At 35.2% G+C, this 23,487-nt stretch overlaps 2 protein-coding genes across 2 annotated transcripts; both read left to right on the forward strand.

The window, feature by feature from the left end:
* Positions 1 to 250: 250 nt before the first annotated feature.
* LOC132550785 (mucin-2-like) lies at positions 251 to 13,371 on the forward strand. The gene is made up of 11 exons (XM_060214873.1): positions 251 to 261; positions 715 to 2,612; positions 2,795 to 3,061; positions 4,726 to 5,049; positions 5,234 to 5,569; positions 6,454 to 6,810; positions 7,566 to 7,742; positions 8,357 to 8,401; positions 8,596 to 8,937; positions 9,210 to 9,551; positions 13,121 to 13,371. Exons 1-11 carry the CDS (start codon positions 251 to 253, stop codon positions 13,369 to 13,371), a joined length of 4,350 nt encoding a protein of 1,449 aa, XP_060070856.1.
* A 1,113-nt stretch (positions 13,372 to 14,484) lies between these two features.
* LOC132550786 (uncharacterized) lies at positions 14,485 to 23,358 on the forward strand (the record flags this gene model as incomplete). The annotated part of the gene is made up of 7 exons (XM_060214875.1): positions 14,485 to 14,749; positions 15,885 to 16,226; positions 18,454 to 18,633; positions 19,835 to 19,876; positions 20,512 to 20,847; positions 21,274 to 21,615; positions 23,197 to 23,358. Coding segments are annotated over exons 1-7 (1,669 nt in total), but the record flags the coding sequence as incomplete, so codon positions are not given.
* Between the last annotated feature and the right edge of the window lie 129 nt (positions 23,359 to 23,487).

Consider the following 23,487-nt stretch of genomic DNA (forward strand, 5'->3'; position numbering starts at 1 on the left):
AGGGAGAAAACTAATACAGTTACAGTATTTCACTTACAGTTAATGTCATATCTATGCTATTTATCAATAAAGGGAGGCAACTAGTAAAATTACAGTTTTTCACTTACAGTTAATATCATATCTATGCTATTTATCAATAAAGGGAGGCAACTAGTAAAATTACAGTTTTTCACTTACAGTTAATGTCATATATATGCTATTTATCAATAAAGGGAGGCAACTAGTAAAATTACAGTTTTTCAGTAAAGCAATGGAATTACGGTATTTAACTAACAATTAACATAAACGTACATCCGAGAGATAGTGAACGTATTTGTATCAGTTTCGAATTGGTCATATTACAAATGATTTAACTTATTGTGTATCTCGCACAAGAAATGAATTAATAATAAGTTATTAACATACGTTTGAAATACAATTTAAAGATGACCTTGAGATGATAAATAAAGATTCATTGATATTATGGCATTCATAACTTTAGTAATACATTTTAATAAATCCCAAGAATACTCGTTCCTTTTCATAGAATTAATGACAATTGTAACTTAGCAATAAGAGCGAAATATATACATGTGAAATGTACACGTAATGTATTGGTATTTTACATGTATCAACTAATTATGTTACGGATCATCTTAATATATAAAAGTTGTGGAATCAATCCTATCGAATTAATCAAATGTAAACTATCGCGTCTTTTAATGTTTTGTTCAGAGAGGGAAGTGTCAAAGTCCAGTTCAGAGTTCGATGTGACGCCGTGACAAGTACAGATGGTCAGGCCTTTCTATTTGTCATCAGATCAACAGTGGCAGTAATTAACAATAATCCAGACAGAGGAAGATTTGGAAGATATGTTGTAACTGTTTCTACTCTTATAGTGATCAGTGTAAATGAAATAACAACTACCACTCCTTCAACAACAACCACCATTCCTACAACAGCTATTACTCCAACAACGACAATAACAACTACAGCACCAACATCCACAATCGCAACTCCAACAACTACAAACACAACACCTACATCCACAATCACAACTCCAACAACTACAAACACAACAACTACATCCACAATCGCAACTCCAACAACTACAAACACAACAACTACATCCACAATCACAACTCCAACAACTACAAACACAACACCTACATCCACAATCACAACTGCAACAACTACAAACACAACACCTACATCCGATATCACAACTCCAACAACTACAAACACAACAGCTACATCCGATATCACAACTCCCAAAACTACTAACACACCTACATCCACAATCACAACTCCAACAACTACAAACACAACAACTACATCCACAATCGCAACTCCAACAACTACAAACACAACAACTACATCCACAATCACAACTCCAACAACTACAAACACAACACCTACATCCACAATCACAACTGCAACAACTACAAACACAACACCTTCATCCACAATCACAACTGCAACAACTACAAACACAACACCTACATCCACAATCACAACTCCAACAACTACAAACACAACACCTACATCCACAATCACAACTCCAACAACTACAAACACAACAACTACATCCACAATCGTAACTCCAACAACTACAAAAACAACACCTACATCCACAATCACAACTCCCACAACTACAAACACAACAACTACATCCACAATCACAACTCAAACAACTACAAAAACAACACCTACATCCACAATCACAACTCAAACAACTACAAACACAACACCTTCATCCACAATCACAACTCAAACAACTAAAAACACAACACCTACATCCACAATCACAACTCCAACAACTACAAACACAACACCTACATCCACAATCACAACTCAAACAACTACAAACACAACACCTACATCCACAATCACAACTCCAACAACTACAAAAACAACACCTACATCCACAATCACAACTCCAACAACTACAAACACAACACCTACATCCACAATCACAACTCCAACAACTACAAACACAACACCTACATCCGAGATCACAACTCCAACAACTACAAACACAACACCTACATCCACAATCACAACTCCAACAACTACAAACACAACACCTACATCCACAATCACAACTCCAACAACTACAAACACAACACCTACATCCACAATCACAACTCCAACAACTACAAACACAACACCTTCATCCACAATCACAACTCAAACAACTACAAACACAACACCTACATCCACAATCACAACTCCAACAACTACAAACACAACACCTACATCCACAATCACAACTCAAACAACTACGAACACAACACCTACATCCACAATCACAACCCAAACAACTACAAACACAACACCTACATCCACAATCACAACTCCAACAACTACAAACACAACACCTTCATCCACAATCACAACTCCACCAACTACAAACACAACACCTTCATCCACAATCACAACTCCACCAACTACAAACACAACACCTTCATCCACAATCACAACCCAAACAACTACAAACACAACACCTTCATCCACAATCACAACCCAAACAACTACAAACACAACACCTTCATCCACAATCACAACCCAAACAACTACAAACACAACAATAACAACTTCGATGCCGTCTGCTACAACTGTTGTTTTACCAGGTAAGTTACGGAAACATTTTTTAATTTCAATTCTAATCCAGTTATGAAAACTTCACCACATGATGATTCGTCCTGGTCTTCTATCTGTCGGTAATCTGTATATACATATATCACTATCACAGTCTATGTATGTTTACAATGTACAGTGTATATATAAAGTAGTGTGATGTATCTTTGGGCAGTCTTGGTAATGGATGACGTCACAGCTGTAGTAAATGAGCCTGCACGAGTGGAGTGTAGCGTGTTCAACGCCGGTTACTGGAACAATCTTACCATTGTGTCGACTAAAGACAGTATTACCTACAAGAGAGGCGAGAGTGAATACATTGAAAATGGAAATAACGTCACGGTTTTCTTCGATATAACATTAACAGACTGCACAGATGCTGGTATCTACACGTGCAAAGTTGACAACGCAGTTGAAGATACAGCGGAAGTACATGTCACTGGTAACTATGTTATTTTTCAAACAGCGTGCATAACGATCACTCCTCGTAGTATTTAATTGTCTTAATATAGCATCCATTTTATTTTCTATTTCACGGCTTGTTTATCATAGAACTCCTCGATACTCCAGGGGTTACGGTCACTACATCCACGATACTCCAGGGGTTACGGTCACTACATCCACGATACTCCAGGGGTGACGATCACTACATGCTCGATACTCCAGGGGTGACGATCATTACATCATCGATACTCCAGGGGTGACGGTCACTACATCCTCGATACTCCAGGGGTGACGATCATTACATCATCGATACTCCAGGGGTGACGATCACTACATGCTCGATACTCCAGGGGTGACGATCATTACATCATCGATACTCCAGGGATGACGATCATTACATCATCGATACTCCAGGGGTGACGGTCACTACATGCTCGATACTCCAGGGGTTACGGTCACTACATCCTCGATACTCCAGGGGTGACGATCATTACATCATCGATACTCCAGGGGTGACGATCATTACATCATCGATACTCCAGGGGTGACGATCATTACATCATCGATACTCCAGGGGTTACGGTCACTACATCCACGATACTCCAGGGGTGACGATCACTACATCCTCGATACTCCAGGGGTGACGATCATTACATCATCGATACTCCAGGGGTGACGATCACTACATGCTCGATACTCCAGGGATGACGGTCACTACATGCTCGATACTCCAGGGATGACGGTCACTACATGCTCGATACTCCAGGGATGACGGTCACTACATGCTCGATACTCCAGGGATGACGGTCACTACATGCTCGATACTCCAGGGATGATGATCACTACATCCTCGATACTCAAGGGGTGACGGTCACTACATCATCGATACTCCAGGGGCTACGGTCACTACATCCTCGATACTCCAGGGGTGACGATCACTACATGCTCGATACTCCAGGGATGATGATCACTACATCCTCGATACTCAAGGGGTGACGGTCACTACATCCTCGATACTCCAGGGGCTACGGTCACTACATCCTCGATACTCCAGGGATGACGGTCACTACATCCTCGATACTCCAGGGATGACGGTCACTACATCCTCTATACACCAGGGGTGACGATCACTACATGCTGGATACTCTAGGGGTGACGGTCACTACATCCTCGATACTCCAAGGGTGACGATCACTTCATCCTCTATACTCCAGGGTTTACCATCACTGCATCCATGTTAAAGAGAACATGAAGGCATAGGCGGAGTAATTTCATTGGTTCCAGGAATAAAGACTGACCAAGCACAGGCTGATACCCCCCTTTGAAGATTACAAAGGAGCGATATCAACTTCAAAAACTTACAATATACCGTATTACAGCATGGGGATTCGTTTGATGTACATCAAATGATCAAACTAGTCTTTTCGGTTTGTCCACAAGGTATCGGACAAGGAACCTTCATTTTTGCCTGACATATTCCAGGGATTCAGATAGGGAAACTCCTGGAGTCTCGAGGATGTATAACAGAGTGTTATAAAACATCTGACTTTTTATTTTATTTTTTTTAGGTTTTTTAGAAGTAGTACGGTAACGTCTCCTATCTTGTATTCTTATAGTGCATTTCCATTGGCATGTTTCCATTCTTTACTTCTTTTATTGAAGGGAAACCTGAAAATGTGACTCTGGAACTGCCAAGATTTCTGAATGAAGGACAAACCACATCTGCTGTTTGTAGGGTAACTGGTACAGTTGATATGAACATTAAATTGCATGTAAAGAAACCAGCTTCATCAACATACTATATTCATATTGGAGAAATTACATCAACAAACCAACATGGTGACTGTCTGTTATCATATACCGCTACTTTCGACTTTGTGCCCAGTTTTGTGGACAACGGAACCGAATTAAAATGCGTTGTTGAAAACACAGTACTGGGTGTAACAAGCGAGTCTAAAACAGAGGTTATCTATGTTGTCAGGGGAGGTAAGTAATGATTGTCTGAATGGAGATTGCTTAAACAATATGGAAAATGCCTTTGAAACGTTTTGCTTACTATTGTGGTATATATAACGTTATGTTTGTTGTATGTGATTTACTTATTTTTGCATATATAGCAGTTTCGATGAAACAAACCATTTCTAATTCATTATTTTAATATTTTCCACAGAGGTGTCTTTCGACAGTTATGAACAAACATTGGAAGCTGGTAAAGTTTCGCCTCCTTTACGATGCACAGCTTCAAACAGTTCGCTTTCATCAACAATGAAAATTCTAAGACATGATGGCTTTGACAATACTACAGTGATGATTACTTCTAACGGCAACATGGTACAGTTTGAATCCACGCGTATACAAAATGGAGCGATTTCTTGGAACGGTAACGACCTTGCTCTATCCTTCGAGATCATCAAAGTGTCGTGTGAAGACGAAAGTGTTTACAGCTGTGTGGTCAACAACAGCGTTGCCATTTTGACGTCACCAAGCAAAACCATTCACGTGGAACGTAAGTTTCATCGAATGATACATCGTTCAATTATGTATAACGAATAGTTACAATGTAGTGTTACACTGATACAGTGTTACAATATGTATATCAAATAGTTACAATGTAATATTACACTGATACAGTGTTACAATATGTATATCAAATAGTTACAATGTAATATTACAAAATGTATATCTGATACATTGATACAATATCAAATATCAAATAGTTACAATGTAATATTACACTGTTACATTGATACAATATCAAACATTAAATAGTTACAATGTAATATTACACTGATACATTGTTACAATATGTATATCAAATAGTTGTAACATAAAGTTACATTTTCGACCTTAAAAGGACTAAATGGTTATCTCCGATGCAAAAGCGAATGTCGACTAGAGTTAGTTTGAAGCTGATAATCGCTAACAAAGAGTGTTATAATTTTGTAAGCAGTCTAATTGAGCCTAATTTTAAATATTGCAATGCTTGCTCGAATTCAAAAGGATGAAAAAAAAAAAAAAAAAAAAAACAACGAAATCTAACCTTTTCGTTTGTTTGTAAGGCCATCGTATTTTTCTTGGTGATGTTACAACGTATTGATTTAAGATTTAAGCATTACCTTAGTTTCGAGTACACACATAGACAGTTGTTAGACTATTTTTATTGGTTGATCTACAGTGGCACTATCAAAGTTATGCATATAATTGTGATTCTTTAATCTGTATTTCAGTAAGTACTGTGAAAATTAATGCTATCTCAAAAGTTTTGAAAAATAAAAGTCCTGAGACATTAGGACATTTTTGTATTCATGGCAAATAGTAACCGAGAAAATAACATTAATTAGCCTATAACGATTACCGTTGTTAAGGTCACATCGTTAACAAATGTTACAGGTCCTCCGGGTATTCCAGTACTGAAATTAGATCCTCATCAGACGACCATACCTAACGACCCGAACGCACCGACACACAAACACACATGTAGTGTGGATGTGGGTTACCCTGAGGGTAACATAGATATTGAAATACTACGAAAGGGTGATGTCATGTTTCAACAGCTGACATCAACTGATCTAAATGATGTTTCAACCACACCTAACACTTGGGAATGCGACGATGCCTTGCGAACTGTCAGCTTCGGAATCAACTTTCATGAGGATATGGAAGAAGCCTTGGTCCGTTGTGTTGTCACGAATAGTAATGGGGACATCAGAACATATTCAGACAATGCAACCATAGAACTTGTACCAGGTAGACAGTTATCTGTTTTATACTTACTGTATATACTATATACCATGGATATAGATGTTCACCTGCTTAACCAATGGATGCAAGTACTTATTTACATAATTTACATAATACATAACATTTTATTATAATTTAAGGTTCAAAATATATCTAACTAGTAGGCGTGGATATAACATGCCTATCTTGCAATCAAGAGCAATAAAATAGTAACTTGGGGATTTGCAGCAAAGTTTGTTGAGAGATAAAGAAAGTTACTAAAACAATTGAGACATTGACAAGGAACAGTGGAGTCATGATCTCCAAATAGCAAAACCTAGAGATAAATGGGGATGGTGGAGATTATGTGATTAAAATAGCTTTACGCAGGCGTTTGATGCAAACCTCAAAGAGGCGCTTAAAAGCTGCAGTCATGTGACCTTTACTGTAGCGGCAATATACAGACTCCTAGCTCATTTGTATATGGTCACGTGACAAGCCATACTCATTTATATATCATGGCAAACCATCAACAAGTACATCTACTATGCAAAATTTATTTTCCATTTTTCCTTACTTGATAAATGGGAAAAATATAAAATCCCCAAGAGCTAAACATAAATGTAACTGAATATATATATATATTCAATTATTGATTTATGGGTGAATTTGGTAGTTCAATGCTCAACAGATATGTTCTCTATACAGTAGTACCAACCCTAAAAACTGTAGACACCTTGAAATGGATTCAATCTTTTGCATTTTCTTTACTATTTTTGCAGACAACATATGCAGCAATACAGGAGGAGACAAGGTAACTGCACACCCTAATAACTGTCACAAGCACGTTGATTGTAATAGTGACGTCTTAGTGGTCAACGATTGTCAGGAGAAATGTTTTGTGTCCAGAGGAACATATGCAGACTGTGAAGACTGTGACAATGTACCCTGCCCTCCCCGTGAGTAGTTGATGATTAGATTATATTTACCAGTTTTGGAACCTATTTAGGCCATTGGATAAACTGAAAATAATTACATATCAGTCATTACGACTTTTAAATGTTGCATTTCTCTTGAAGACCTCAACCACAGGAAAGAAACCAATTGCAGAGAAAATATATCCATTAAAGCAAGTTATGTGATGTTTAATATAAGGGTAAGCTACGCATTCAAAAGTCATAGACAGAAAATCTTGATATCAAGTTATGTAGGATAAAATAAAGACATATTCTCCAAAGTCAAGGGCACAACACAATCTAAGAGTCATGTTTATATAGCATTTGAAAGCAATATGCTGACAGCATTAAGATTATATTGTTGGTATGCAAATGCAATATACCAAATTTATGGGGTCCTCAAGTGTCTGCTGACAACAAAGATTGCCGAGAATGATATTAAAGGTAGGCCTTAGAATCTGTCTGCTGATTGTTGATCACTTTATTTGAACTGATAACACTATTGCCTTTTCCTAATATCTTTTGAATTTTAAACCAGATATTGCTGATGTGATATATGTGTGTAATAGGTTATGTGATGTAAGTTTATAATCACATTTCATTCTTGTGTATTGTAGCAACTACCACTCCGCCTCCTTCGACAACACCCACTGGTCCAATGTGTCAGTAACATTTTATTATTGCTTTGGCTCATTTACAATACCAATCATAGCTGCATTTAAATTAAAGAAATTACTGTAACCCTATTGTTTTTACGTATTTCATTATAATCAAACATGTCAATGACAGTTTAATTTCGATGATCATTTAAGCAACTCTTCCTTCATTTTGCTGACTTTGGTTTTATTACTTGTAGTGCTGACGTGTAACGACATATCTGCTTATATCAATGATGCCACCTCACTTCAATGTCAAATTAAAAGTAGCGGTTTTGATGCAATATTGCTATCACACATGTCCTCTACAACAACTGCGTCAGACATAGTGTCATTAGGACAGATCACAAAAGTCTCAGCTGATGTTTTATCGACGGATTCTGTATGGGTTGACCTTGACCTCGCATACCACACAGATGGGTTGATGGAGTATATCAATGTGACCATACCAAAACTAGTTTGTGCAATGGATGGAATGTTTTATCTAAACTTAACCAATGGCAATTCGTCATCAACGACAACCTCCAAAATTAATGTGCTAGGTAAGTTTAATGTCTGGTGTGGTGTGCCGATTTGATATAAATTTATTTTAAGATCTTTTAGCATTATATAAACAGCTCTTGTACATATAATCCTTATTAATACTAACCGCAATATACCGCTTGGCTAGAAAGAACTCATCTTCAGCTTGATCAGTTAAACTTCAGGCTAGTAAACCAGAGATCCCAGGTTCGAATCCTAACAGATTCATGGAAATAAATAATGACATCTGTTACATACATTAATCTTAACAAACAAAACTTTATATTTGCAGATATCCCGAGAACATCACCTACCATTTCTTTATCCTTTGGATCAGTTGTTGAAAATGGTGCACAGACATTTACATGTGAAGGAGACATTGGTACAAATCAGGGAACCTTGACACTGGAGATCTTTGATAAACCATCAGAACAATTCATACCAACCACAAGTGTCAACAGTCCTACCGATCAGAAAAACGGGTGTATGGTGACCCGGACCGTAACGACAACGTTGTTCCCATCCTTCAGCCAGAATGGTACTGTGGCAAGATGCTCCGCCTTTCTTAATGACACCAAAAAGCCAAAGGACGTGACCTTAACCTCTGATAATGTTACATTACTTGTTATCCCATGTAAGTTGTTTGTTCTTTACATTGATAATGTGTTTTGCCTGATCAAATCAATTTGCACCAGTACTGACATCTATCTTTACATTTAGTTATAAAAACTGAGTTTAAAAAAGAAAAAAAGAAGAAAAAATGCTTCAAGTTATTTCAGTATCTGTCAATGTTCAGATGTACAAATATGACAATAAACCCATTACATCTATGATGAATGTACAAACAGAAATAACATTAAGGGAATACCTTTATTACTATTTTTTAATCAAAGAATGGAAATGTAATGAGAGAACCTCAATGGGACATGTATACTATTTATTGATAATTCTAGATTTTCTTTGAAAATTTTCATGAGCCTACATGGTAAGTACAAACTAAGTCATACACACAAAATTTGGGTCAGTTTAATCTAATTTGAAATAAGGTTAGCGATAAAACGAGTCAAATGTGAAACAAGCAAACGCACCCTCTCACACATGCAACATTACAAGGTGGATAAAACATTGTGAAAATGTTTGTAGGTCTTACAAATATCATTCTCTGTATACTTAAGATTACTACATGAAAAATAACAGTGTGTCATGCTTTACAGTGAACGTGTGTGAACCTAACGACACGAAGGTTGCAAATCCGTACGACTGTTACCGATTCGTGACTTGTGGGAATGGCGTAATAATTGACCAGCCATGTGGAGTTCTCTGTTTCAACCCGGTCTATAGTAACTGTTCTACACAATGTGATCACTGTAATCCAGGTAACGTTTATAATCACATTTTTCCTACGTATTAATGTGTCACCTCTCTAATGTATTACAATACATATTGTAATGACTCCTTTTAAAGAAAGTCTTATTATTAATGAAACATAATTCTAACGTATTTTTTCACAGGGGGTACATCAATAACAACGACGTCGACAAGTAAGTGTTTTGGAAATCATTGTAATACTTCAGAATGCTTATCGTAACTACATGGAGAGTAAACAGTTCTCTATTGATAACTTAGCAAATATCAGAGTTTTCCTAACTCAAGAGATATAAATGGCAGAGATGAATATTGATCAATTCTACCGTTTGCCTTAATTCGTTTAACCATCTTATTCTGATTTCAATGCATGCATTGTGTTTTATTCTTAAACTTTATATACATTAACTGATGTCCCATGCTGAGACTTCAAACCAAGTTTGAATTAAAAGAAGTTCCATTCAAGATTTGAATTTTCTTATACAAAATCTTACATCCAGGACCACCAGAACATCTTTGAAATTTCAGCCAATTAATTAATTCCTTAGGGAGGAAATGAGACCCTGGGGTCATGAAATTTACAATTTTGGTAAATCATCTGCAAGTCTTTTCATCCATGAAGAGGATTTGATACTACCATATATGGGATTTGAGAAGACGATTTGTGAAGTTTCAATCGATTTTGGCCCCGCTCCTCAGGCCCCTTGGGGTTGGGGACCATACAATTTACAATGTTGTTGCGTCTTTAACCATGGAAGAATTTTTATAAAATTGGTTCAGGAGTTTTCCAAAAGAAGTCAAACATGTTGAAAATGGGGTGGCAATAACTCATCCTGAAACTTTGTCTAAGATGACCTAACTGCCACAGCTTAACCTAAATGTTTTCCGTAAAAAGTAGAAAATTTATAAAATTGCTATGTTAACAAAATCTTAACTCAAATTGATAGAACTAGGCCAAATAAAAAACAAAAGGAAAGATGTACATGGATACCCTTTGAAAAACAGTTAATACCTGGAAATGAAGTGTTGTAAACAACAAAATTACTGACAAGTCAGCAAATTTATACAGACGTAAATGAGCTGAAATACAGAGGTCAATTAGGTAACAGGTCTTTGTATATCATCTATACAACCAGATACTGAGTAAAGTGTAGACAATTTTTATTTAATTGTTAGATTCAATTGAATTATTATAATGTTTAATCTGTTTTTTGAGAACGACACATTGCTTATTTGTATTGACCTAACTTCGCATTTCTGGATGCTTACTCCTCCGGAACACCTGGTCGGTCTTATTCTACTTGTACTTTTTCAGGAGTTTCCATTTAGATCTTCCTTTTGCTCATAAGTTATCCCAATTTTATACACTTTGAATAAACAATCTGTTGACAGGTCAATATCTTTGTTGTTTGCAAATTATTAGTCAACTCATAATGTTTTCTTGTAACACTTGAACTATAAGTGTATTTGTGATTCTGATGAATGTGTTTCATAGCATCTGGGGTATATATTTCAATAATCAATGTTTAAATGATAAATTCGATTTATTATATGTTTTGCTATGATGGTAAACTTTTTCTTAACAAATTTTCAATTTCCGTTATTTGTGAATATCAATCGTAAATGGTAAATAGTGAATGTTGAGGAAATGGTAGCCTCATATTCATTGTATTAGTGTTAATGATACAATTCTATAAGCCCCCCCTTTATTTTTACTTCTTATGTTATCATAAGTGTTAGCGTCAGTATTGCAAACTAAATTGTTACGATATACAATGTAATGTACTGTTTCTCCATGTTATCCATTTCGAATTTTAAGAAAAATGAAAATATTTGGGAAAAAAAATAATACCAATTATCCATTAACCTTAACATTGCAGTGGCATCACCTACATCCAAAGGTACATGTATCACTGTTTTGGTAGTATATTTATACAATATATCATTTAATGAAACTACAAATTCTCCACCTCGCTGTTTTATATTCTATCTAACACAATAATCACTGTTCAGCCATCTTCAAACTATAATAGCATTTAATATGTTGTATTATAAATTGATCGTAACCAAGGGAGAGGAAAGAATTGTATCAAATAGATTCATATTCATAATGTTGTTTGGTATATTGACAATATTGGAAAGAGCTTAATAATTGAATTTTTTGCTCTGCTTTTATGTGCTGTTATGTAAAGAATGTGTCTATGAAGATGAATATAAATCAACTATGAAGTGTTGCTGAGTTTATACTTTCCTGAGTATCTATGACCAAACATTTCACTACATTTGGATATTTATATCGGTTCTGGGAGCTGAAATTTGCTTTATTCTCTACTAACAACATCTGTTTGATGTATGATTATTTGCACATATTTCATACAATATAATTATTGAATAGGACTATTTAAATTTTGTTATCATATTAATTAAAAGAAATTACATTTCGATCAAACATCAGCAAAAATATCACCATGAAGACAATACGCAGCTTAATCCAATGAATTATGTATTTACTGGCTACACTTACTTTACAAATGCTGTTTTCATTATTAATATTATTTTTGCAATATATACAGCAAAGTATCAGAGGAATATCTACATTCCATAGCAGTTAAATTAATCTAAATCATGTTGTTTGTTGCACTAGAAACATAAGTGAATAAATGAAGGGTTTACTAGAATATGTTTTAAAGTCTGTATACAGCTGTATGCAAAACTTTTATAATATAAGCCTGTTAATCACGTGTTTGTTTTAATTCTTGCCAATCTAGTTCACTAGAACTTGTAACTCATTACTGAAATATATAATATCACTTATACAATATAAATATACAATTACAGTCCCAGACAATCCGTTAGACTGTTCTAACTATCCAACTGGTTCATGGTACATACCACCAGTCAACATCTACCCCTCCAAGTGTGATCAATATGTCTGGTGTGCAAGTGGAACAAAAGTGGCTGATAAAACATGTTCGCCAGGGCAATATTTCACCAACTTCACTGATTCAGCACAAACATGTACAGCAGACTATGAAAGCTCATTCTGTGCAGCATACGGTGAGACAACTAAAGATGTCAAACAATATTAAATTTATAGTGTTGATCATAGGATGACCTTCACTGAAGACATATAGACTGATTTGATAACATAAGAGGACATTTAAATAAATATGAAACTGCTCTTTTCATATTTTATTGAATGCTTAATTATTATTTTTATTTGAAAGAATGTTGTTTATAAGGAATGAGGTAAATATTTTCGCAGGTATTTATAAAATCCCGAAGTCATCCGTGAAGCATTTTATAATTGACATATAATTCGTTTTTTGTAGGTGAGCGACATACAACCACTACTGAAGCAGGTAATCATTACATATCATAAGTATGCATACATTTCGCTCAAGCTAATTTATGTTGATTTGCTGTTACCGAATACTCAATTAGCATGTATGTATGATACCATTGGCTCTTAAGGTACTATTTAAGGAGTTGTTTGTCTTTCAGTGACAACAGTACTAACAAGCACAACCCTGTCGACTACCACAGCTTTGCCAGGTCAGTTATTATTTGTTTTCATTATGTTTTCTAAGTCGATAATGAAAGTATGCCATTCTGAAATAGTCCATTACGAAATTTATAATTTGTTTAGATAAAAGTAATATGGCCTAAAATGGCATCATTAGGGTCACTTCGCCTCCCAAGTTTCAAACTAAGTTCATCCATTAGTATGAGTGTCGAGCCCTGGAGACATGAAACAGCTTTATGGTGAAGGTTAATTCATTTTGACGGTACTGATCTTAGTTTTACTTTTTCATTGAAAAGTGTTATTCACTTGTGTGTCTTTTGTGCAACTGTCAGCAGATCATTTTATAACATAATGTTTTTTCTCTTGTTGTCGACTAGTGTAGATGTAGATAAAATTCTCATAGAACTTAAACTCTATAATAAAAATGAGACACATCTGAACTATTTTAGATGTACATCCTAATTTAATAGTACTGAAAAACACAATGTTTGTAACTAAATATTTCATCATATATACTTTGTGATATGCAGACAGAGTGAGTAGAAATGAAAGCAACAAGATATTTATGGAAGATGATTTTCAATATGAGGAACAATAATACGAAAATAATCATGTTACAGATGTATCCTTCGATCAGCCAGAATATGTTGGTGTACTTGGTGGAAGCGGGCTAACCATGACGTGTAGGATAATTAATTCTACCTGGAAATATATTGATGTAGTTCGCCTCGATCCTGCCGAAGATGTGCTTGTTGCTCGGGTAAATGGATCTACCATAAGTCAGCCATTATCTCCCAGAGTAACTACTAGTATGAGTTCGGGAAATGTGGTCGTTGATTTTACCGCTGTGGAGTGCACTGATGCAGGAAATTATGTCTGTGTATTGAATGATGACGCGTCAGTCAAGATTCAATCACCAGATTCAGTCTTACAAGTCCGACGTAAGTAAAAGTTGTCCCTGACATAAAGATGGACATCTCTCATTAGCAATGTCCTTCCTTTATTTTTAGTTGAAATCTGCCTATTTTTGGGAGAAAAAAATCAGCTGGGTTAGAAGTTTTAGGGTATATGTTTTGATGAATACTGTTTTATGAGTAACTTCTATCAGGATATAGCGAGTGATGGTATATACAAATTTTCATTTAGCATCTAACTGAAAACACTTGCAGTCTTGTCAAGTGTAAGGACGTTAGAACATAATATTGGAGCAAACATCACTCATCCTTCTCCAGATACAGAAATAATTTCACTTGTTTTTACATTAACAAAAAGATACACAAAAATGTGATTACTTTCGGTATAATGTATTATATATTTATGTCGCAATATATTGATACAAGTATGACCACTTCGCATCATATTCCATCATACTCTTGATATATAAATGGTATCCAAATGTCATTCATTTAATAGCAATACACATTATGATGTATATCACTTCACATGATATACTTGCAATAATGGTGCATTTTATATGTGATTTGTATTTAAATATAGTTCAATTGTCGTAACACAGGCAATAGTAGTTAGGTATTGATTATATGATAATTCTGTTCTTCTGTCCTGTCGCGTCTTGTATCAGGCTAAACAAATACAACATCTTAGGAATCATGACGCTTTCTTTACATTTACATGCAGACTATGGTATCATGACACCTGGTTCTACAACTAATTAGATTCTGATTTAGAGGAATGGATGTCTGATATTTATTTTCTAGTTATTTCAATATTTTCTTTCAGAAAATTTAATTAATTTGGTGTTACGTTTAAATAGTTTATGAATGTGACAGAATTTTATATTTTTCACGCGTGCAAAGATGAAAAAAATCATATCAATATATTTCTATCTTCCAATAGAAAAATTGTTGTAAAAGTAAATAATGCCTTTATTTTCTGAAAATTATGTGCTAAGAATATGTGTCTCTGTTAAAACATGTCACATTAGAATATTGTCATATTAATGCTTGTTATTGTTTTGCTTATTAATACTAGATAAAATGCTCTCATTCAAAAGTCAGAATCAAAATAACATTTAATGTGCATCTGGTTTGAAAACTGATATATTTCCTATGTTAGGCTCTCCATCAGTTCCTATGTTTGACTTGAATGCTCACCAAGTCATTGGCTCAAGCTTGAACCGTCACCATAGACACAAGTGTTCGGGAGATGTGGGCTATCCTGCTGGAGAGTTCAAAGTTCAGTATGCAGCCTCAGGATCTTCAGTGTTCAGTGAGCTTTCCGTCTCAAATATTCAGACCACACCGAGTGAGTGGCTCTGTAACAGTACTGAACGAACGATGGAATTTGAGATAGCCTTCCAGGCAGACATGGACGAAGGAGTGATCAGATGTGACATACATAATCCTCTTACTAGTTCAACAACTCACTCAAATAACGAAACAATCGAATTAATTCCAGGTAGGTAAAAAGCAGAGATTTTCTTCTTTACTCTCACTGATACCAGTATGATTCAAATTTGAATTTTGAAAGATGACTGTTAGTAAGTTGTTTGTCTGTACATAGTAATTTGGTGAACAATTTGAAAATGAGGGATGTTACACAGTAAGACAGAAGTTTTGCTTACCTTTGCATGCGTGATTTGTATCGGGGGACAGGGCCCCCAAATGTGTTGTGGCATAGGGCCCCCAAATGTTGAGGTTCTGAAATTATATTTAAAACCCTACTCCTCCTTTCTGCCTGGGTGAATTTCAACAAACTTTGATCTGATTCATCAGTTAGGGTAGGCAATAATTTCTTAATTTCAAAAACTTTATTTGACCCCTAGGGACTGGGCCTCAAAACGGAAAATATTATTTTGCTTCAAAATGCTACTTCTTTTCAATGCTAGAATGGATATCAACCGAATTTGATTTGAAACATCATTGAGAGTGAGGAATCATTTCTTAAATTCAGAAATTTGATTCGATCCCTAGGGACTTGTGGGCCGGGCCTGGAAAGGGAAAATAAGACAATATTTTGCTTCAAAGCACTACCCCTTTTAAATGCTTGAACGGATTTCAGCCAAATTTGGTCTAAAACTTCATTGAGAGCGGGGAATCATTTCTTAAATTCAGAAAGTTAATGGTTAACATGAATGACTTTGATATACTTGAAAGGTCACAGGGATCAAATATGTTGAAATGTTTAAATGACTTCTTCTCAATAAGCAAAAGGCCAAGGATGATGATAGTAAGCCTGTAGCATGCTAGCATGAAGAGCTAACAAATTTGTAAATATGAATGCCATTGACCCTCTTTCAAGGTCACAGGTATGAGGTATCAAATGTGTTAAAAAGTTTACATGATTTCTTCTCAATAACTAAAAGGGCCAGGGTGCTGATATTAGATAGCTTTCAAAGGTCTCGGGTGTCAGATGTGTTGAAATGCCAAAGCAATTTCCTCTCAATAACCAAAAGGCCCAGGATAATGATAGTGAGCCTGTATCATGCTAGGATGTAGGGCTACCAACTGTGTTAATATGAATGACATAGACTCACTTTCAGTCACAGGTATCAAATATGTTAAAATGTTTGAATGACTTCTTCTCAATAACCAAAACGCATAAAGTGCTGAAATGGGACCGACTTTCAAGGTCACCGGGGTCAAATGTGTTTAAATGCTTAAGCAACTTCAGTTCAATAACCGAAAGGCCAAGGGTCTTGATATTGGGCATGTAGCTTGTTTTTTCAACAAGCAATACATGAAGAGTATTGGCAATTGTTTAGTGTATTTATAAAGACTATGATTTCAACTTTGCAGAAAATGTCTTGAACCAACAATGTCTTCTATCTAAGCTGTAGAGTAATTGAGCAACATGTTAAATTCGGCCTATTTCGCCTCTTTCATATATAGGTCTTTATAGTCAGATGACTATCAAGCCCCATGGGCCTTTTGTTTCACATATGCTGTAATTATGTCCACGTGCAATATTTTTATAGACAAAAAGTTATCGTGCTACAATGTAAAAGGTTGTGCACATATTTATTTGCTTGAAAGTCATTGTCATATAAGCACAAATAATTAAAAAAAAACAAATGAAAACTGCAAACACTTGGTTTCATCATTTGTCTATATTTTTAAAAAAATCAACGAAGACACACTAGTAGTTAGCTCTTTTCATCACATACCTATAATTAGACCTAACTTAGAGAGTATACCTTAATAATGACTTTTTTTCTGCATCATACAGCTGTCTCGTCTTTCTAGAATTTGTCAGTGATGTTAAAGGTCTAAATTTTGAAACCGAGGAGGCGACTGATACTTTCAGAAGAATGTAAAATGACACTTTTAGTAACGTAACACATATATGGGACATGGGAATTAAGTTTCTATTGTGAAATACAAGGGATATTACTAGTCCTTATAACAGGGGTCGTCAGGATGCCTGACAGATGTTGAAAAGCAATCAATATATAACACGGTATAGGTGTTAATAAAATGATGAATTGGTTGCCTGTTGATGCACATTCATTTAAGCTGTAACATTTGACTTACATTCCACAGATTCCACAGAACAAGTTGCGGTGGACAGGGTGATGTAAACATTTAACACATGCTCTAGAATAACTACGCACACATACTCAATTCATGTACGATATGCTCTTGAGATGCCTATACAGATACTACAAATAACAATTATATTTCAGGTGACATTTGTTCAAAGACAGATTTGAAGGTGATACATCATCCAAAAAACTGCAAAAAACATGTCACATGCTATGGAGAACCTGAAGGTTACGAAGAATGTGAAGAGATGTGTGTGAAGATTAACAATGGAAATTCTCATTCATGTGTTGACTGCAATGAAGATGTCTGTCCCAAGGAAGGTAACTTTTTAACGCTAATGTAGAAATTTCATGAATTTGTAAGATGTATGTTAATATCATGGCATTCACAACATACAAGAACTTTTAAATTCCTTAGAGTGGCCATTCGTAGAGACTATATATTCCAAATACATAAATGAACTGCTAGGTATGATAATAGTTGATATATAAGAAAAAAATGATATTGATTTTAAAGTCTATTGTCTTGAATTACTTTTATGGTGAAAAGGACTTGGATAATTCCATATGATATCCTGGAGCCGGCTTTTTGTCTGTCACCAATTCCTGCCCGTGACTACTTCTATCAACACTTATCCATCTCAGTTTTGTATGATTTGTAAAACTAAAGGGACTTTTAATACACCTGATGAAAACCTACTGGTTTTAGATCACCAGGCAAACATAACTTTTTTATTTGATCAAACTAACTCTTTTATATCTGCCGTTAAAAATTTGGGAATTTATTCCCATGTGCATTTTTGTAACATTTTCAGCAGGTTGGTAATGTAAATAGAATATAAGTTCTTATAACACAAACAGTGGGAAATTAGAGTGTGACGTTTCGATGACTACACAGTCTCCCTATAGTTCTTATAACACAACCAGTAGAAGATTTAAGTGTGACGTTTCAATGACTACACAGTCACCTTATAGTTCTTATAACACAACCAGTAGAAGATTTAAGTGTGACGATTCAATGACTACATGATCACTTTAAAGTTCTTATAACACAAATAGTAGAAGATTTAAGTGTGACGTTTCAATGACTACACAGTCACCGTATAGTTCTTATAACACAAACAACAGAAGATGAGAGTAAGACATTTTGATGACTACACGGTCACCTTCATCAGACAAAAACCAGTGTGGCGCCTATTAGCACTGACATACCTACCTGGTGTACTACATGGTGCAGAATTAACCGACTTTTTCGGCTGCACTCACACTCTTATCTTCTGGTTGTCCAATCAAACCTTCTGTTCTACATAGTCCCTTTTGGTCATAATATGGAAAAGCTTGATATCTCGACATTGCTTTAACCAAAGAGATGGACACACATGTTTTGTGTATCTCATGGTCTGTCTCCCCACTGTTGGGACTAGGAAATTCTTATGTACTTTACTTGTTGGTTTTATAAATATCTGTTGTTAAATACTCATTTGATCTTTAAAAATTCAACTCATGTCCTTGAAATCTTCAGATACAAGAACAGTTCCAGTTACCACTACTTCTGGACCATCGTGTAAGATTTTCTCTTTATCATTAAATGCAAGACTAGGTAACCTGAATCAAAGAAATACTGCAAAACATAAATCTCACTCAAAATTGAAACTAAAATCTCTGTTTAATTGAGAACAAATTACAAATTCAAAATTACAAAAAATATTATTTACTCTATGCGCACTTATGAATGAAAACATGTCAACTACAAATCTAACCAACCTGACAGCTAAAGTATGGCTGCAGATGCTGGTAAAATTTACATTGTTTTGTTTGCATCTAGAATACCCCTGGGGATTATGTGATGAAAGTCTCATTTGTTCTATAGATTTCATTCTATAATTTCGAATACCAAATGAATAGCACATTGAAGAAAAAAAAAGAAATCAAACATGTTTGCTATATTTCGGGGTTGGTTTCTCAATATGCCAAAAAAAGATGAATAGAATATGTTTGCAGAAATTGAATGGTAAAGTGTGTAAAATATGATTGACTCTGATTAAATGAACTGTTTTCATTTACATAGCTGGAAGATATTGTGGTTTATTAAAAAAGGGGGGAAATGCCAACGTGTATATTTTTTTTTCTATTCCAAAATATTAGTAGTCATTCAGTGTGATATATAAAAGGGAATATCAATGCTATTTTTATTTGCAGTGCTGATGTGCAATGACATATCTGGCTATACCGATGACTCTGCCTCGGTTCAATGTCAAATTACAAGCAATGATTTTGACACCATATTCCTATCTCATATGTCATCGTCTGGGTCAGACCTAGTGTCGTTGGGAAGTCTGACGAAAGCACCAGCTGTTGTCACGACAACGGATCCTTTGTGGGATGGCCTTGACCTTGTGTACAATATGGACGGGTCACTGAAATATATCAACGTGTCAATACCAAAAGTAGCATGTGAAATGGATGGCATGTTTTATCTAAATTTAACCAATGGTAACCTGTCATCAGTGGCAACCTCTCAGTTTAATGTATTAGGTAAGTTCTTTTGTGTAGTATGTTATTCCCATACTGTAAATAGAAATAGCTATCATCCATTTATTTCATAAAGTCATATTTCATTTTCACTAAGTGATAATTTAACATATCAATAATGAAGGATAAGAAAGAAAAAAAAAACAATATCCACGAAGGTCCTCAAAATATTGAAGGAGAATATTGCCAGGTGATTGGAATTTAAAGTTTTTGCTACTTCCTCGCCGTTTAAATCATGTTTTGGACATGAATCTTATGTCACATAAGTATAAGGCACGCTATTTTCTAATGGCACGGGAAAGTAACATACATAATAATACCATTACAATCACTACATTGTTTTTAAATTTAGAGTAGTCTTAATCAACAGACATCTCTCTAGGCTATTTTGTCTGTTAGAATTAGTACCATAAAACATTTTTTTTGTAGAACCTCCTGTGATGCCGTCTTCACTTTCTTTAACTTTTGCATCAGTTGGTGAGAATAATGCACAGACATTTACATGTGAAGGTGAAATCGGTACAAATCAGGGGACATTGACGTTGGAGATCTTTGATAAGTCATCTGAACAATTTAACCCAATCACAAGTGTCAACAGTCCTACCGATCAGAAGAACGGGTGTATGGTGACCCGGACCATAAAGACAAACTCGTTCCTATCTTTCAGTCAGAATGGTACTGTGGCAAGGTGCTCTGCTTCACTACATGACATTGAAAAGGCAAAGGATGTGATCATAACTTCTGATAATGTCACATTGCTTGTAATTCCATGTAAGTAATTTCTGCATTTAAGTTTACATTAAAGCAGAGCTTATATGCATGCATTTTATTATGTATATCAATAAACTAGCAGAAATGATATTTCATTAGATTCAAGGTCAGATATGCACAGCAACCTTATATCATTTTAAATGTGCATAAATTGATTCATTAACCTGATTTTGACATAAATTATCTGTGGTTATTTGATGAAGCCACTGAGATCTTTCTGTAGTGCATAATGATTTTTATTGTCTTCTTCAATAGTTTTGTAAAAGTTTCCAAAATGTCCACTAATTGGAGTGGCCTCTGCCACACCAATTAGTGGAAGACATTACTTAGTCAATCTGTTCCCTTCCATGTAAATTTTTTGCAGCATGTCAATTATTCATCATCCATTGTTGTTTCCAACACTTCTGTATGTTGATGAATACAAACTATACTCAGTAAATGAAATTTTCAAAGCTTGATCAAGTGCTGATGACAAAGAGAAGTCACTTCTGTCTATAAATAGAGCCGTTTTACAGTTAGGCTGGAAGAATTCTACTTGTTGCCCTCATTACATCATCAAATACAGAAATATTTTCTCTCTGTTTTCCAAGGACCTTCTTCTAAAGAATTTTCCTGGTACTCCTTAAGATAAGCCTATGGTCCTGTAAGGAAAGCGTTTGGCTCTGTCTCCTATCTGTTACATACCTAAGTCTCTAAAACTGGTAATTTCAACACCCTGTATAACTCTAGGCATTGTGGTATTGTAACAAAGGATAGGGTGTCCTGCTGAGAGTCTTCGCAAATACTTCAGCTCCACACTATTACAATAAGAAACCGTAATGACCGTACAGTTTAACTGTTGACAGGACATTGTACAGTAGGAAAATTAAAACTGAACTTATAAGTAGGCAAATTGGCATTACCATGGGGGGAAATACATTATGATTAAGAGCATGGCAAAAGTAGAAAACTTATAATTGAGCGGGGGCAGTAGTATCGATTTGAAATAGATCGAGGGTGCACCGTATGTAGGAAATTTATCAAACATGATGATATATTCCAAATCTTAATCTATAGCCTATGATTGGCTACTGTATGAGATTATTTGCTCTCATGCTTATAATTATTTACTGAAACCTTTGGGTCCGTCGCAGTGAATTTATTGTTAAAAGTCTATCTATTCATTTTATATCATGTTTATAATTGTTTATTGAAACCTTTAGGTCCTTCGCAGTGAATTTATTGTTACAAAGTCTATCTATTCATCTTATGTCATGTTTATTTTCGAATGTAAAATTTAACTGATCTGTCAAGACTAAAATCTTCGATTAAATTACGCCATGATAGCACTATATGAGGTAAATTCTTTAAGTAGTTTTATAGGGTAGATATCAATTATAGTCATATTAAAGACTAACAATTGTATTGAACACACCTTGTTATTTGGATTCTACATTATTGTAAAAATGTCTTAAGAATGATAACCAGCTCGTCAAATCAAGGTACTTACATCACTCAACCCAGTTTTTGCAAAGGATGTCTGTCATGCAGGCACATCAAAGCTAATAAAAGCAGCTAACAATGTCTGTTTATCTTTCACAGTGAGTGTGTGTGAACCTAACGACACGAAGGTGGCAAATCCGTACGACTGTTACCGATACGTGACTTGTGGGGATGGCGGAATAACGGACCAGCCATGTGGAGTTCTCTGTTTCAACCCGGTCTATAGTAACTGTTCTACACAATGTGATCACTGTAATCCAGGTAACGTTTAAAATCTCATTTTTGCTACGTATTAATGTGTCACCTCTCTAATGTATTACAATACATATTGTAATGACTCCTTTTAAAGAAAGTCTTATTATTAATGAAACATAATTCTAACGTATTTTT

Source organism: Ylistrum balloti, unplaced genomic scaffold, assembly GCF_031769215.1.
Source record: "Ylistrum balloti isolate Yb309-2 unplaced genomic scaffold, AGI_CSIRO_Ybal_v1 Utg370150, whole genome shotgun sequence".
Classification (NCBI taxonomy): Eukaryota; Metazoa; Mollusca; class Bivalvia; order Pectinida; family Pectinidae; genus Ylistrum; species Ylistrum balloti.

Bases quoted from the DNA above. Each gene is read 5' to 3' on its own strand.
- LOC132550785 (XM_060214873.1), top strand. The intron at 3,062-4,725 runs GTAACTATGTTA...CTTTTATTGAAG, and splicing joins AGCGGAAGTACATGTCACTG to GGAAACCTGAAAATGTGACT. The intron at 5,570-6,453 runs GTAAGTTTCATC...CAAATGTTACAG, and splicing joins CAAAACCATTCACGTGGAAC to GTCCTCCGGGTATTCCAGTA.